This window comes from Alosa sapidissima, chromosome 15 (genome assembly GCF_018492685.1).
Source record: "Alosa sapidissima isolate fAloSap1 chromosome 15, fAloSap1.pri, whole genome shotgun sequence".
NCBI lineage: Eukaryota > Metazoa > Chordata > Actinopteri > Clupeiformes > Clupeidae > Alosa > Alosa sapidissima.
Window position 1 is genome coordinate 31,693,809 of NC_055971.1, and position 15,000 is coordinate 31,708,808.

Genomic DNA, 15,000 nt, shown 5'->3' on the forward strand with positions numbered 1-15,000 from the left:
TATAGTGTGTGTCCCTGCTGGTGTGTTGAGTATAGTGTGTGTCCCTGCTGGTGTGTTGAGTACACTGTGTGTCCCTGCTGGTGTGTTGAGTATACTGTGTGTGTGTGTTGAGTATAGTGTGTGTCCCTGCTGGTGTGTTGAGTATAGTGTGTGTCCCTGCCTGTGTGTTGAGTATACTGTGTGTGTGTGTTGAGTATAGTGTGTGTCCCTGCTGGTGTGTCGAGTATAGTGTGTGTCCCTGCTGGTGTATTGAGTATAGTGTGTGTCCCTGCTGGTGTGTTGAGTATAGTGTGTCCCTGCTGGTGTGTTGAGTATACTGTGTGTGTGTGTTGAGTATAGTGTGTGTCCCTGCTGGTGTGTTGAGTATACTGTGTGTGTGTTGAGTATGCTGTGTGTAATTACTGGTGTGTTGAGCATGCTGTGTGTGTGTTGAGTATGCTGTGTGTAATTACTGGTGTGTTGAGCATGCTGTGTGCTCTTCAATGAGAGCTGTGGTTGGCTTGTGGTGGTTTGCTGCTTCCTGCTACATTTCTCAGCTCCGCCCTCACCTCAGTGGTTCGTGATACATTGTGGGATTTCTCATGCACTTGCAGGGATGGAGAAATCCCCTCCCTCCCTCCCTCCCTCCCTCTCTCCCTCGCTCACTCTCTACCCGTGAGTCTGCGGGAGAGAGCAGCTCTGGTGTCCTCCACACACACACACACACACACACACACACACACACACACACACACACACACACACACAGCTTTTGCTTTCAGTTTGCTCTTTCAGCCGGAGCTTCACGTCTTAAGCCCTCTCATAAGGAGCAATAAGTCACACAGTCTGAGTCTGTGTGTGTGTGTTCTGTGTTTGTGTGTGTTTTGTGTGTTTGTACTGGTGTATGTGCACATAATGCGGGTTGGGGGTGGTCTTAGTGTGTGTGTGTGTGTGTGTGTGTGTGTGATGACGTGATGACGTAGTGTGACTGTCATAGTTCCTCCGCCTTGGGTTTCCTTGTGCTAGGAAGCTTCTGTGGGCGATGTCAACAGTGTGTCATGTGCTAGCAGAGAGTGTGTGAGAGTGTGTGAAGTGAAGTGAAGATGTGGGGGTGGGGAGAGTGTGAGATTGAGACAGAGAGAAGGAGGAAGAAAGAAAGAGGGACAGAAGAGTTGAGTGACAGAAGGAAAGTGTGGTTTGTGAGTGTGGGGTTATAGAGTCTCGATGTTGTGATGCGTATGCGTATTGGCGTAATGCATATTGTATATCGTATCTTGCCTGTGCCTGTTGAGGTGTCCATGACCATGGCAACCTTGACAGGGTTAGGCGGACTTGCACAACCTTATCCCACCCATAGTGGGGGTCATTTTCTGACTCTCTGTGGGCAAAAGCTATCCATTCCATCACAGTTTCCCTTTGTTTGGGAGGAATGGAGCTTGTCACATTCTTCACCTTTTGCTTCAACTCATTTGCAAAAGGTTAGAATATCAATTGGTAGTTTCTTCTTTTACAAATGGACTGTTCCAGAGACAGCACACATCTGGGAAATACTCAGAGATAGGAAATCAAAACCAAAACAACCACAAACCAGGGTTCCTATGAGCCCAGATGACAGACTTGTGAAAGTGACACTTGGTGACTACACACGGTAAAAAAAGACTATGTGTAACAAACTAGAAAAAAGTCCTCGATCAAGCTCAATCAAGTCAAGTCGTGGAAGCGATGAGATGAGTTGAATGGGTTATGTTTAATGCACTTATCCATTGTGTATGAGTTGACTGGGTTATGTTTAGTGCGCTTATCCATTTACCACAGACCTGGTCAGAGATGAGATGAGTTGACTGAGTTATGTGTAGTGCACTTATTCATTGTGTATGAGTTGATTGGGTTATGTGTAGTGCACTTATTCATTGTGTATGAGTTGACTGGGTTATGTGTAGTGCACTTATCCATTGACCACAGATCTGGTCAGGCATAGGGCACAAGCAGCACAGGAGACCAACTGCCTGTTCACAGGGATGTCACTCTGCCTGGAGTGTTCACAGGGATGTCATCGCATCTCTCTCTCTCTCTCTCTCTCTAACATGGAGATTAAAAGACAAAGTCTCTTTCTCTCGCTCTCTCTCTTTCTCTCTCTCTCTTTCTGTCTACCTCTCTCTCTCTCTGCATATGACCTTTATTTAGTGGAGTTGAAAGCGTGGGGTTGAAAGTGTGGGGTTGAAAGCATGGGGTTGAAAGCGTGGAGTTGAAAGTGTGGGGTTGAAAGTGTGGGGTTGCCATTTTGTTTGAAAGAGCTGCGGTTTCCTCCATGGGTTGTGCTGTGAAGTCTCTGGCTTTGAGTTTTATCCACTCTGGCATGTAGGCACCAGGCCCAGCACACACACACACACACACACACACACACACACACACACACACACACACACACACACACACACACACAGACACACACACACACACACACATACACACACACACCGGCCAGACCCAGAGTCCAGGCCATAAATAATACACACACCTGGCTGGCCTACAGCTCACACACCTGACTCTATTTTTATTATTTTCGCTGAGTCGCTGAACAAGCACAAGGAGGGGAGGTGGGGTCTGTGTGAATGACTAGGTGTGTGAGCAAGAGTCTCTCTCTTTCTGCATGCGTGTGTGTGTGTGTGTGTGTGTGTGTGTGTGTATGCGTGCGTCTGTGTGTGTGCGTGCGTCTGTGTGTGCTTGCGTCTGTGTGTGTGTGCGTGTGCGTGCGTCTGTGTGTGTGTGTGTGTGTGTGTGTGTGTGTATGTGTGTGCGTCTGTGTGTGTGCGTGCGTCTGTGTGTGTGTGTGTGTGTGCTTGCGTCTGTGTGTGTGTGCGTGTGTGTGTGCGTGCGTCTGTGTGTGTGTGTGTGTGTGTGTGTGTATGTGCGTGCGTCTGTGTGTGTGCGTGCGTCTGTGTGTGTGTGTGTGTGTGCTTGCGTCTGTGTGTGTGTGTGTGCGCGTCTGTGTGTGTGTGTGTGTGTGTGTGTGTGTGTGTGTCAAAATCAAAGTCAAAGTCTGCTTTATTGTCAATTTCTTCACATGTCAAGACATACAAAGAGATCGAAATTACGTTTCCCACTATGTGTTTGTATGCGTGTGCGTGCGTCTGTGTGTGTGTGTGTGTGTGTGTGTGTGTGTGTGTGTGTGTTGTCCTCTCACCAGGTCGGCGACGGGGGACTTCTTGCGGTTCTGCTTCTCCACCTCCACCTGCATCTTGGCCATGGGCTTGGCCATGGCGAGGGCCAGCTTGGCCTCGGCCTGAAGCTTCCTCTGGCGACTCAGGAAGTCCATGTCCTCCAGAGGCTCCTCCTCCTCCGCCGTGTCCCGGTCCGAGTACGACGAGCTCTGCTTACTCTGGACCAGAGAGAGAGAGGGGGAGGGAGAGGGAGGGAGAGGGGGAGAGAGAGAGAGAGAGATAGAGAGGGGGGCAGAGAGATAGAGAGAGGCGGGGGGGGAGGGAGGGAGAGGGAGGGAGGGTTGGATGGAGGGATGGAGAGAGAGAGAGATAGAGGGGGGGAGGGAGGGAGGGAGAGAGAGAAAGGGGGTTGGATGGAGGGATGGAGAGAGAGAGAGATAGAGAGAGGGATGGCGAGAGAGAGGGAGAGATAAAGAGAGAGAGAGAGAGGGAGGGAGAGAGAGAGAGAGAAATATTATACACAAAAGCATCATCAGAGTTACAGGTCCAGGGTGCTGTCAGGACATGTTCAATGTGTTTAACGTACAGTATACAATGTCACGTACATGGCAAAACATCAGATATTACACTATACAGGTGGGTCTCAAAAAGTGAATATGTCATATATTCTAGATGAATTACATTTGGAGTGAAATATTTCAAGCCATTTTTTTGTTTTAATCGATGATTACGGCTTACGGCTTATGAAAAACAAAAATCTGTATCTCAAAATATTAGAATAAAGTCATATTTACAATGTGACCACATCACATCACATCACATCACATGACGTCTGTTTTGTGAATGTCTAACTTGCACAAAGTAAATGTCAAATTTCATACGCAACCTAATATGAGGAATACAAGAGGAAGTTATCTGAAAATTCAGTTTCATTTCCTGTCTGAACCTGCTTCGATTAGGTAACACTAGGTTGTTAAGCGACACTTTGCTGTCTGCCCTGAGACATACATCTGGGAGGAAGCATTACGCTGACTTGTAAAGAGAACATCAGCTCTAACTGAAAAGGCCAAATCAAATGTGCTCTCCATTTTCTGTGCGTTTTGCTCACGTGAAGAAATGATACAACCTCCTCCCCTCTCTAAGCACCATCAGTCAAAGCCATTAGAATTGGTTAAGTCATTAGAATTGGTTAAGTAATTAGAATTGTTAGGTCATTAGAATGTTTTTTGTACCTCCAAGCATGGGCAAATACTATAGTAATGAAATAAAAGAACTAAGCACTCGCTAAAATCATAATTCAATCACATTTCTCCCAGAGTCACGCAAACAGCCCCTGTGATAGGAATACATACAGTACACACACAGAGTGAGAAACGCAAGGGAATGTACTTGAATGGGCCACAACTAAACATCAAATAGCTAGATGCTCGTTGTTTGTGTGTGTGAACGATGTGTGTGCTCGATGTGAGTGTGCAGGTTGTGAATGTGCAAAGTCCCTATCATATATGTGAGGAACGCAACTGCTCTATGCCTCAGTGGCTAAGGAAAGATGGTCTTTAGTGGATATCCATTCACAGTGAGAAAGGCTGGTGAAGTACACATCACCCAGTAAAGTCATCTTGTCGCTTTGAGTCACATTTGTAATAAACGTCTTGCTTTGACTTAACGTATTCACAGCTACAAGACTTGAAAGGGTTTAGTATGAGTGAGCTAAAACAACGCTTTACAGTTTTCACATAGATACATAAATACAGGAGCACACAGGTACACGGCCAAGGTTACATAAACAGAGGAAAAACACAGGTATTAACACAGGAACAATGCAGAAGACAAAACTAGAGCTTCTTTCCTGCGGCTGTCACCCTACTGAACTCTACCTCTGCATCCCGGTGACAACCAACCAAGGTCTCAAGGTCACAGAGTACTGTTGGTACCCCCCCCCCCCCCCGAAAACCATCAGCTCTGACCACCCATGTTCATGCCCCCAGGGTGTAGCACTGTAGCTGCCTGGCAGTTCTTGCTGTTGGCTGCAACAATTTGAGCTAGGTAAAACCGACTGTTTTAGTTTTTTCCCGTACCGACAGTACTCGGTGACCTTGAGACAGTGCCTTAACACTTAAAAGGATCATAAATGGGACAACGGTTTTAATGTTTGTGATTCTGGCATGTTCCCAATAAATATTGGGCAACCAGTTCTACTCTAGAGAACTTAATCTGTAGGCAAATTGGCATGATCATCACCTTTAAGCTGATGATACAGTACATAGGGCAACTAACTTTTTTGAGCAATGTTGCTCTTCACTGTTCCTCATTATTGTGGTTCTGACATATGCCCATTGATATTGGGCAACAATGTCTTAGTTGGCAAAGCTTTCCAAACTTTTCAAACTGTGCCCGTTTTCTGTATTCCGCAGCACTAGGCTTTGAACGTCTCATTCATGACTGTTATTTAACCAGTATCACTGATGATGAATGACTTGCTGCCGCATAAACTGTCTGTGGCATTATTTGACAATCAAAGTTTTCAATGTTGTAGCCTATAGCTCGCCACGCTGTGGCGGCCCTGGTGATTTGGCGGCCCTGGTGATTTGGCGGCCCTGGTGGTGTGGCGGCCCTGGTGATTTGGCGGCCCTGGTGGTTTGGGGGCCCTGGTGATTTGGCGGCCCTGGTGGTTTGGCGGCCCTGGTGATTTGGCGGCCCTGGTGATTTGGCGGCCTGGGCAGCTGCCCAGATGACCCATGCCTTCAGCCGGGCCTGCTCTCAGACAATGGCAGAGCTGCCGTTCGTCATGTTATGAGGCTATGGGCCATCAAAATGATTTCCGAAACCTCTGTGTGGTGTATACTTGATGCTTTGGTGCATGTGGTGGATGGGTAGCTCACCATAGGAGAGAGGGGCGAGGCCTGACTCACCATAGGAGAGAGGGGCGTGGCCTGACTCACCATAGGAGAGAGGGGCGTGGTCTGACTCACCATAGGAGAGAGGGGCGTGTCCAGGCTCGTCTCTGTCTTGCTGTCATCTGCATCGCTGTCTTTATCGCTGCTGCTGTCATTCACAAAGCAGATCTGGAGGTTCATCCCACTCTGCAGCCTGAGGACACACACACGGACACACACACACACACACACAGGAGAACACATGAAGTTACCCATAGTGAGACAGCTCAAATTCACTTCAGCAACAACTGCCATCCCTTACAGTTAAATTTGACTGGCATAGCAGTCGCTTTTATCTTAAGCGACACAGACCTGGGTACTGAACCCAGGTCAAGCGATCGTCAGGCGGTGACATTAGTGCTGCACCTCCATACCTGTTTAAGTGTTAAATCTGTGTGAAAGCAACAACTGACATAGTGACACACCAGTATTAAACTGTGCCACTATGCTAACTGCTCCCCTTATTGGGCTTCATCCATATGTTCCCCGGGTCCTATGTTCCCCGCTCGGGGTTAGGGCTAAGTTTAAAAAAAAAAAAAAGGGTCCTATGTTCCCCGGTCCCATACAAAGCGAGGAACATACGCTCATATACATATATATACATATATATATACATAGATGCCACATTGTCCATTGAGTTCATATTGGTAGGGGCAACACTCGCCTGTAAATGAATGGAGACTTATGATGAGCTGAAAGAGTTTGGTAGCCTAGAAATCTAGACGCACCCTAGCGGCGGCAAATTAATTTGCTCAGCCTGTACGTCTAGTATCAAACCATAGGGATTTCTATTGGCTGACGCCGTGGACGTCATCCAATCACATCGCTCTATTTTGTTAGAGTCTTAAGGCGGGCTTAACAGAAAGACGACAGTCCTGCGATGGTAGCAACAAGGAAGGTGGCTATGGCGAACGAAGAGCGGTTGTTTGAATCGGCGTTGGCGTCAACTTTGGAGGAGTTGGACTTGTGCTTTTCTTTGAAAGTTGAGCAACACAATGCACTTAAGTCATTCCTTTCGAAGAAGGATGTATTTTCCGTTTTGCCGACCGGATACGGTAAAAGTTTACCTCCCCGTTCACTGTTTTCATCGCTCTGGCCACGTCATCCTGCTCTTTGTTCTGATTGGTCGTAGCGCTGGCCTATTGCATGCCTAGGCAGTTTGAAAGACAATTCTCTGCCCGCCCCTTGGATTAAGCGAGGTGAATGGTTCGATTCCAGACTATACATTTCAATGATATAGGATGGCCTGCCAGGCTAAGAGTTTGGGCTATAAAGTACTCAAACTCATAAATATTTCAAGTGATGGGCATAAATTATATTTCATAGTTAAAGGTAGATAAACTACATGAAGACAAAAAAAATAACACTATTTACAATATAAAATAAATATTTTTATTTTCATTTAATTTCATATTAATTTGCCTTCAATTCAAAACAAAACCATGGTTAACTGACGTGAAATTAGCCTTGCCACACTAGTCACTGCTATTAGCCAACTCCAAATTTGTTCTCCTTTATAAGACTGCCAAATACAACAACAAAAAACATAAAGTGTGATTTTACATGTACAAGGCATCCCCATATATTGAGAAGGCGCAACAATTTGTACAAAGCCCACAGGGTCTGTTTTCCGCTAATTTCCACTCTGAGACACGTGTTTCTCCATCGGCCTCCAGTGATTTATCGCTGGATTGTTGCCCTCGGCAATATGGCAGTGCCGTTGACATACGTTCTGGAGTCCAATGCGGCATTGTATTTATGGGTACGCTCCCCTGCATTGCTAAATCTGAAACCACTATGCTAACTGCTGCATTGCTAAATCTGAAACCACTATGCTAACTGCTGCATTGCTAAATCTGAAACCACTATGCTAAGAGTTATATAGTTAAATCTGAAACCACTATGCTAAGAGTTATATTGTTAAATCTGAAACCACTATGCTAAGAGTTATGTTGTTAAATCTGAAACCACTATGCTAAGAGTTATATTGCTAAACTTCTGACTTGAAGAGACACCCGGCCTTTCGTAGCAACAGCTATTAATGTGACTATACCTATGGCTATAGTTGGCTAACTAGTGGTTTCTATTTGGGTGGCATTTCGGGGAACAACAAACACTTTACTGAGCAAAACATGCAAACCAAGCTTTCACGTGATGACCCAAACAAATCGACACTAAACCTGGTCAACCATGAGCAGTAGGGGAAACACTGAGCTTGACCGACCCTCTGGATTGTGGCTTGTGAAACCACAGGGACTGACCCCAGGGAGCTGTTCCTTACATGTGAACGGTGAGGCCTGCTCTCGCTCCATTCAGTGCCAAAACAGTAGAACACAAAACGCAAAGTTTGACCTGGCTTAAAATCCTCTACGTTGAAAAAGAGATGTAGGCCTATTGGCCAAAATAATTTGGATATCCCTACTGTGCTTGCAACATTTGCAGGTGAAATGTCCTTGTTTTGTTGGAAATAGGCTACTACTTAAAATAATCTAATATCTGTAAACTGAAAGGGACATTTCAACTTACAACTAGAAAAATTATCTTGTCAGACCAAAAACACCAAGCCTAGATATTTCCTTGATTTAATATTATTTTATTATTTAAAGACTTCACATTTGGCAGAGAGCGCAGGCACCCAGGCACGCAGGGATGGACATTGGCACCAGCCACCAGCCAAATGCTGTGAAAGTGTGAAAGTGGCTGGGAGATTTCAGCTAGGCAATACAGTATATAATGACTTATACTATTGAATGGCTAGTCAATTTGACAATTTATTTGTTTGTTTGTTATTTATTTATTGTTCATTTTGAAAAAGTGAACGTCCATCCCTGCAATCCACCCCTAAGGGTCTCGGTCCCTGTCACTCTCTCACTTTCTCTCTCTCTCTCTCTCTCTCACACACACACACACACACACACACACACACACAGCAGCCAGCTTGGTCTGGTTGGTGAAATCAGTCCCTGCCATTCTATTATATGTACAAATTCATGAACACATGGGGTGATATATTTCTTTATTTTTTCTTTTTAAGAATTGTAATGTCTAATAGTACTATCATCATACTAATGTTGTTGAGGGTTGAATAAATAACAACCATAACTGTAATCATATAAACATAACTAATACTAGTGCACTAGTATAGAAAATAATAATAAAATAAAATATTCAACAACTTGGATGTGCAACATTTCTATGTCTGGTCTTCTTTCTGTGTATGCCTTTGTGTGGCTGTATGCCCTTAGTTTCATCATGTGATCTACAATATTCAAATTAAAACATCGGCACTCTAGACTAAGCTATGACACTAAACTTGGATGTGCAACATTTGCATTTCTGGTCTGCTTTCTGTGTATGCCTTTGTGTGGCTGTATGCCCTTAGTTTCATCATGTGATCTACAATATTCAAACCAAAACATCTGCACTCTAGACTAAGCTATGACACTAAACTTGGATGTGCAACATTTGCATTTCTGGTCTGCTTTCTGTGTATGCCTTTGTGTGGCTATATTGTTGTGCTGTCCCTGAGATGTGGATTTAGGAAGGGAGAATTCATTTGAACTGAAGGGTATATTGTGATCTGGCAGGAAACAAGAACAAGAGATAAAGAGAGAGAAAGAGGGAGAAAGATGGAGAGAGAGAGAGAGAAAGAGAGAAAGAAAGAGAGAAGGAGTAAAATTGGGGTGTTGGATGAAGGGATGCAAAAGACACCCCATCCTTACATGTACCTGTCCAATGGCCCCTAAATGAAGAGCATGTGTACAGGAAAGCTGGCGGTCAGAGCTAGTTGACCCAGAGTGACCCAGAGGGAACGCACACTCTGAGAAAGCACCACATGATGCAGTGGTAAAGAAATGATGCAAGGATCTGACCAAGGCTACATGGACAGGGGGACACACACACACCTCAAATAGTTTCGCTTGCTGCTCTCATCACGCAAGGGGGACCTGGACAAGCAGCTCACACACTCTCAAATCACCACTGTGTGTTTTTTATCTTCATCTTATGACAAATAGGTCCGACTCTTGGACTCTTGATGAGGCAGAAGTAGCCAGGTCCACTTTCACAAAAGGGCAATGGTCACAGATATCAAATCCCCCAAGATTTACTGTAAAACTCAGCTTAGGGAATTTCCAACCGTTCGTTAATCCAGCTTGCCTATGGCCTTCCTTGTGGGTCATTTCAGAGATGTCTGCTACAGATAACAGCGTTAAGACACAGATACAGATCTCTACTATAGATAATGGCATTAAGACACAGATACAGATCTCTGCTATAGATAACGTCATTAAGACACAGATACATCTCTACTATAGATAACGGCATTAAGACACAGCTATGAACCTCTGCTATAGATAGGCCTAACGGCATTAAGACACAGATACATCTCTACTATAGATAACGGCATTAAGACACAGCTATGAACCTCTGCTATAGATAACGGCATTAAGACACAGCTATGAACCTCTGCTATAGATAACGCCATTAAGACACAGCTATGAACCTCTGCTATAGATAACGGTGTGAAGACGCAGATACATCTCTACTATAGATAATGGCATTAAGACACACACAGCTATGAACCTCTGCTATAGATAGGGCTAACGGCATTAAAACACAGATACAGATCTCTACTATAGATAACGGCATTAAAACACAGATACAGATCTCTGCTACAGATAACGACATTAAGACGCAGATACAGATCTCTGTTACAGATAACGGCATTAAGACGCAGATACAGATCTCTGCTACAGATAACGACATTAAGACGCAGATACAGATCTCTGCTACAGATAACGACATTAAGACGCAGATAGAGGGCAGAGCTGCTGTAACGAGCCCTGTAACGACCCCAATCGTTCAACCGTTTTGCAGATGGAACTATGAATAAATTATCCAGCAGTCGACTTATGAATGTTTTCAAGCTTTTTCAGGCCTGTACAGTGCTGCTGTATTTAAAATATTTTCTTATTTAGCTGATTACAAATAAATCATGAAAATGTGAGGCAATTTGCAAATTCAAACATCGTATTGATGCTAATCAGTGATGCACACCACACTACACCAACACCACACCACACTACACCACCACACAACAAACACACCAACACCACACCACACTACACCAACACCACACCACAAACACACCGACACCACACCAACACCACACCAACATCACACCACACTACACCAACACCACACCATACTACACCACACCACACCACACTACACCAACACCACACCAACACCACACCACACCACACTACACCAACACCACACCATACTACACCACACCACACCACACTACACCAACACCACACCATACTACACCACACCACACCACACTACACCAACACCACACCATACTACACCACACCAACACCACACCAACACCACACCACACCAACATCACACCACACTACACCAACACCACACCATACTACACCACACCACACTACACCAACACCACACCATACTACACCACACCACACCACACTACACCAACACCACACCATACTACACCACACCAACACCACACCAACACCACACCACACCAACATCACACCACACTACACCAACACCATACCACAAACACACCAACACCACACCACAAACACACCAACACCACAGCACACCACACCACAAACACACCAACATCACACCACACTACACCAACACCACACTACACCAACACCACACCATACTACACCACACCACACCACACTACACCAACACCACACCATACTACACCACACCACACTACACCAACACCACACCATACTACACCACACCACACCAACACCACACCACAAACACACCAACATCACACCACACCACACCACAAACACACCAACACCAACATTCCATTGCCTCCAATCTAAGGGAATATGTTAAAGAGCGCTGAGCTGGGGTCCAGTCCACGGAGCTTATAGGTGCTTCCCGTCCAGCCATACTGCTGGTAGAGGGCATGAGGCTAGCGGAGTGAGAGGAGGGTGCTTATGGGAGGTGTAGTTGTTTTGTTGTTTGGGGAAGTCCTGTATGTCTTCCCTGAATACACCACCTTTACCCTCAATAGAGCTGACACACACTCTTATCTGTGACCTTCAGTATGTCAGACGCCAGGGCTGTGGTGAGTGTATGTGGTCAGACACACTTTGTGGTGGGTGCCCAAGCACTTGCACACACACACACACACACACACACACAACTCTGCAGTTTCGATTTCTCATCAATGACAACCCTCCCTCACACTCTTTCTTTCCTCCTTTTCATTCTCTAACACTCACTCCATTCGTCTCTCTCTGTCTCCCCTCTCACTCACACTTTCTCAAACACACACTCTCTCTCCCCCATCTCTCTCAAACACACACAAACACACACAAACACACACTCTCTCTTCCCCATCTCTCTCAAACACACTCTCTCTCCCCCATCTCTCTCAAGCACACACAAACACACACAAAGACACACTCTCTCGCCCCCATCTCTCTCAAACACACACAAACACACACAAACACACACTCTCTCTTCCCCATCTCTCTCAAACACACTCTCTCTCCCCAATCTCTCTCAAGCACACACAAACACACACAAAGACACACTCTCTCGCCCCCAATCTCTCTCTAATCTTACATTAGCAAGGTAATCAAAAAAGCAACCAAGCCATCGAATGACATCAAAGTAAAATCCCCCCTGCCCTCCCCTGCCCTCTCCCCTCCTCCTCTGAGACGTTTCTGACTTGCTTTCAGGGAAGTGTAGGCCCAGTAAGATCAGACCCTTTCTGCTGCCGTGTGTCTGGAACCAGGAAGTGTGGGCCCACTCAGATCAGACCCAAAATGCTGCCGTGTGTCTGGAACCAGGGGGGTCGCGAGTCAGCACTCACAGCCAGTAATGCACACAAAGGCCAAAGGCCATCAATTCCAAGGGTGTGTGTGGAGGCAAGTGCCGGTCACTCCATGGGCCTACGGCTGTGTGTTTCCGAGAGTGTGTTACGGCCATGCTGAGATGCAGCTGAGCATGTGACCCTGATGATTCACACACACACACACACACACACACACACAGACAGATATAGACAACAAGCTGCGGCCACTTTCAGGAAAATAGGGGGAAAATAGCGTGATAGGCAAAAGGAACTTGACTGATTTATGAGAATTAATTCTGGGCAGCAATAAGTGTGGGTAGTGGTAGCGTTGTGGTTAACGAGCTGGGCTAGCATGCAGTAGCCTAAAAAACTGTGGCTTCAATTCCCAGCTTCCACCATTGTGCCCTTGAGCAAGGCACTTAAGCCCTAGTCGCTCTGGAGCCAGGGGCCCTGTGAAATAATGTACATGTGTATGTCTCTATGGATTGAAGCGTCTGCTAATGACTAAATGTACATACAGTATGTATGCTAAATGACTAAATGCAAACGTGAAGTCACCTCTTAGTTCCCCTCTAGGCAACATGGGTATATAAACATGCACAAAATGGAAATTTACTTCCAGAACCTGAGCCGTTGTGGGTGGTCACTGTTGAGCTGTAATGCCACATGACTCAAGCTGTATAACACAATAATGTTGAAATGATGTAAAAAAAACATGCACAAAATGGACACAAGTCTTTCATTTGACCGCTTAGTAGAGTCCAGACACCACACTGGTCATAATCAGCTATGATTTTGAAAACTGCTTTACCCTATTTAGATGTTCTCTCTGATATTGAAATTGCTCAGAAAGAAAACACACACCACAAATAAATTAATCAAAATAACGTAAGCTCATCAGCATATACACAGTCTGAATGATAGACAGTCAGAAAGCCAGACACACACACACACACACACACACACACACACACACACAAACACATACACACACAAACACAGTGCTGTACAGACCGTGATGACAGGCTGGGCTTGCCACTCTTGCTGCAGCTGGTGTAGATGCCCGGTCCATCGTCGAAGAAGCTGCCCAGAGCAAGCTTCTGCCGGATGGACTCTCGCTCACTCTTCTGGGCCTGTCACAGGGGAGAAGCACAGGGAGACAACAGTGAGTATGTGTGTGTGTGTGTGTGTGTGTGTGTGTGTGTGTGTGTGTGTGTGTGAGTATGTGTGTGTGTGTGTGTGTGTGTGTGAGTATGTGTGTGTGTGTGTGAGTATGTGTGTGTGTGTGTGTGTGAGTATGTGTGTGTGAAGAAGAGAGCAGAAAGAACACTCCAACATGGGGCTGCTTATAGTACACTACGCACTCCAACGTAGTACACTACACACTCCAACATAGTACACTACACACTCCAACATGGGGCTGCTTATAGTACACTACACACTCCAACATAGTACACTACACACTCCAACATGGGGCTGCTCATAGTACACTACGCAGTCCAACATAGTACACTACACACTCCAACATGGGGCTGCTTATAGTACACTACACACTCCAACATAGTACACTACACACTCCAACATGGGGCTGCTTATAGTACACTACACACTCCAACATAGTACACTACACACTCCAACATAGTACACTACGCACTCCAACAAGGGGGTGCTTAAAGTACACTACACACTCCAACATAGTACACTACGTACTCCAACATAGTACACTACACACTCCAACATAGTACACTCCACACCCTAACATGGGGCTGTTTATAGTACACTACACACTCCAACATAGTACACTACACACTCCAACATGGGGCTGCTTATAGTACACCACACACTCCAACATAGTACACTACGCACTCCAACATAGTACACTACACACTCCAACATGGGGCTGCTTATAGTACACTACACACTTCAACATAGTACACTACGCACTCCAACATAGTACACTACACACTCCAACATGGGGGTGCTTAAAGTACACTACACACTCCAACATAGTACACTACACACTCCAACATGGGGCTGCATAAAGTACACTACACAC

The 15,000-nt window shown here is 45.5% G+C and overlaps 1 protein-coding gene across 4 annotated transcripts in view; it reads right to left on the minus strand.

Moving 5' to 3' along the window:
- schip1 (schwannomin interacting protein 1) overlaps nucleotides 1-15,000 on the minus strand; it is a 76,628-nt gene that overhangs the window by 7,010 nt on the left and 54,618 nt on the right. For all 4 annotated transcript variants that reach the window (XM_042064503.1, XM_042064502.1, XM_042064505.1 and 1 more), the window contains 3 exons: nucleotides 13,959-14,077; nucleotides 6,113-6,230; nucleotides 3,164-3,358 (listed from right to left, as the gene is read on the minus strand). In XM_042064503.1, coding sequence (XP_041920437.1) covers nucleotides 3,164-3,358; nucleotides 6,113-6,230; nucleotides 13,959-14,077 — 432 coding nt within the window. The remainder of the gene's footprint in view (nucleotides 1-3,163; nucleotides 3,359-6,112; nucleotides 6,231-13,958; nucleotides 14,078-15,000) is intronic.